This window comes from Gavialis gangeticus, unplaced genomic scaffold (assembly GCF_001723915.1).
Source record: "Gavialis gangeticus isolate Ggan-Ray unplaced genomic scaffold, GavGan_comp1, whole genome shotgun sequence".
In the NCBI taxonomy this organism is placed as follows: Eukaryota; Metazoa; Chordata; order Crocodylia; family Gavialidae; genus Gavialis; species Gavialis gangeticus.
Genome location: NW_017728998.1, coordinates 48,475,399 through 48,478,273, shown reverse-complemented (window position 1 = coordinate 48,478,273; position 2,875 = coordinate 48,475,399). Strand labels below are relative to the sequence as shown.

General features: G+C 43.8%; 1 protein-coding gene across 1 annotated transcript in view; it reads left to right on the top strand.

Annotated features, from left to right (window-relative positions):
• NLRC5 (NLR family CARD domain containing 5) overlaps positions 1 to 2,875 on the top strand; it is a 127,859-nt gene that overhangs the window by 49,004 nt on the left and 75,980 nt on the right. Inside the window, exons 13-14 of the mRNA XM_019505888.1 lie at positions 1,221 to 1,310; positions 2,311 to 2,376. Of these exons, the coding sequence (XP_019361433.1) occupies positions 1,221 to 1,310; positions 2,311 to 2,376 (156 nt within the window). The remainder of the gene's footprint in view (positions 1 to 1,220; positions 1,311 to 2,310; positions 2,377 to 2,875) is intronic.

Genomic DNA, 2,875 nt, shown 5'->3' with positions numbered 1-2,875 from the left:
GTGTGTGTGTGTGTGGGGGGGGGGGGGGAATGGCAGGGGCAGGGCTGCAGTTGGGCGGGAGCGTGAGTCTGGGGCTGGGGCTGGTGGCAGCGTGGAGCCCACACCCAGAGGGGTTTGGGCAGTGCAGAGCTTGGCTGGACAGGGTGTGGGTGTGAGGGAGTGGGGGGAGGTACGGGGACCCCTCCCACACTCCTGCTATGGCAAGCAGCCCTGGCAGGCAGTGGGGGCAGCAGCTGCAGCGCTTATGCTCGGCCCTGGTACCTGGCTCTGCCAGCGCTACACATTGTGGCAAGGAGCACAGAGTCAGGCACCAGTGCCCCTGCCTGCTGCTGCACCCTGGGAGGAGTGTGAGGGGGTCCCACCCCCTTCCACTTTCCCTCACCCCACAAATACCACACACACACACACACACCCCTGCAGTATTACCTGAGTTGACTACAGGAAAAGACAGTGTGTTCCAAAGCCACACACCCAGACCCCACAAACACCACACAATCCCCAACATACCCTCTGCCCCACAACACACAGCCACACTCCCTCACAGACTTTCCCCAAACCCTCCCACACCCCACCATACACACCTACACCCACACCCCTGACCCCCCTCACAATATAAAACTCTAAGAGTTTATTTTTGAGTTATTATGCAATCACTTCTATATACAGTACACAAATACAAATCATGACAAAAATATTTTTTGTAACAAAATTAAAATATGTTATAGTAGGTGTTTGACTTCTAGTATATGATTTGGTTTTTTCTGGTTCTAAGAGGGAACCCACACCTCCCAAAAGGAGTATTTCTGGGGAGCAAGGGGAGGGACTTCCAGTGGCAAAGGTCAGGGGTTAGGGGGTGGGACTTCTGGTTCCAAGGTGGTGACCAGGGGACAGGGCACCCATCAAGGGGTGGGGGTACCCATGCAGCCCTCAACAGATCACCAAACCTCATTAATTGGCCCTCTACCTGAAGTCATTGCCTCCCCCTGGTACAAGGCCTCTCTCAACTCTTATGTTACACAGTAAAAGCTCCATGTCTTAATAACCATTATCAAAATTCCAAGCATTTTTTAAGTTAAATGTGTAGGACATGTCTGAAATACCCAGTATTTAGAGCAGTGGTCCGTCTTACAAAAATGACCCTTAACTGACGTAATTTATGTTCATGGTCTTACTGTGCATATACTTTTGAGTATGTAATTTGTCTTCTCTTTTTTGCATAGCCTCAGTAATAACTGCATCTCTGTTGATGGCATTTGCTGTGTGTTGAATTCAATGAACACCTGCTTGAATTTGGTGGAGATTGAAGCCAGGTATGCAGAATTAGATCAGTAAATTATACTCAGCTGACCTGCCTGTCTGTCAAAGGTTCTTGTCTGGCCCCAGGTCTGAATGTCTCACAAATGTTAATATATTCATCTACATAAGACCAGCTCTAAAAGTAGGCAAGTAGGGAATAAATGTTCATATCTAAATTTTACAGCTCTGTGTATTTCTATCAAATTAAAGTAGTAGTGTTGTAGTGTTCTTGTATCCTTGATGGCCCAGAGAAGATGGGAGAAGCAAGATTTGGTTGGTAATGTCTTCTGGTAACTTCTCTTTGCTCTACAGGTTTACTGCCACTTTACTTCTTAAGTGACCACTTTTATGTACTTAACGTGGTTGAACAAATTGTTCTACCTGGTATTTAGTTTAGGCTGTAACTACTTCTTTCCCAGATCCCAGGAAGGGCATTTTGTACCCCAAAGCTAGTTTAACTCCTCTCCCAACTAATAGGAGATCAAGTAAAAGACATTTTTACTCCCTCCCCCAAAAACCAAGTCTCTAGCTAAACACAGTTTTTAACAGTAATCATCAGCAACTTTTTACAGTAAAACTCCCAAGTGACTGGGTTGAAAAATCACATATGATAGCTGAATTTCAAATGACCTAACAGCAACTTTAGCCATTTTTTAAAGGAATTTGAGAAGGTAATTCTAACCGGTTTGGCTGAATTGGTGTTTAGGGTTTCTTCTCTTGAGATTCTCCTGAGTTAAGCCCCTGTGTTTTTTTCTAGTACAGTAATTTTGACAGAATCACTTCCTTGAGAGTTTTCCTACATTATTTATCTGAACATGGATCATTAGATACAAATAGTATGAACAGCCAGTTGAGATGGTTGATTATTTTGGGTAATATTGCTTCTGTAAGAATATTGTCACCAAATGGTTCTGAAAAGATCTATATAAAAATCAAGAATTAGTAAAACATGAATTAGTGACAATAGGTGAATACAGTGTGGAATCATTTTTCATCTTTTCTTCCCTTACACAGCCTTCACCATCAGACTGCAATCCTGAAGTTTGAAGGAGCTGAAGCATTTGCCTCTACCCATTCTAGGTACAGAACATAGGGACAGATGGTTTTTGGAGTGGAGTGGTGTACTACTCCATGGCAGCATCTGTTGTGAGTCAAAGCACAGCTGCCATATAACATTTTTTTTCTAGCATTCACTTTCATTTCCTGTTTTTGTACAAGCTGGAATGAAGCTGAACATACAATTGAGTTGATCAGCGGGGTGCACTGCCTATCCTGATAATTTCACCGATCTGCCTCTCCTGCTCACTCTAACCATGGTGTTTCCTCATATCCCAACTGATTTTGAAAATTCTCTTTTAGATTTCCTATACTCTGATTACGATGTCTAATATCTCTGCAACATATTTCATGCCACAGCTTCTCCAACATAGCAGACTATGCTATGACAATGTCATCATCATAGTAACTGTATAACAGCATGCAGTTTAGGTGGGAAATTACCAGCCACTCTTACAGGGGTTGAGGTTGTAGCTGTGTTGGTCTAAGGACATAGGCAGACAAGGTTCTTTGAGTGAATCTG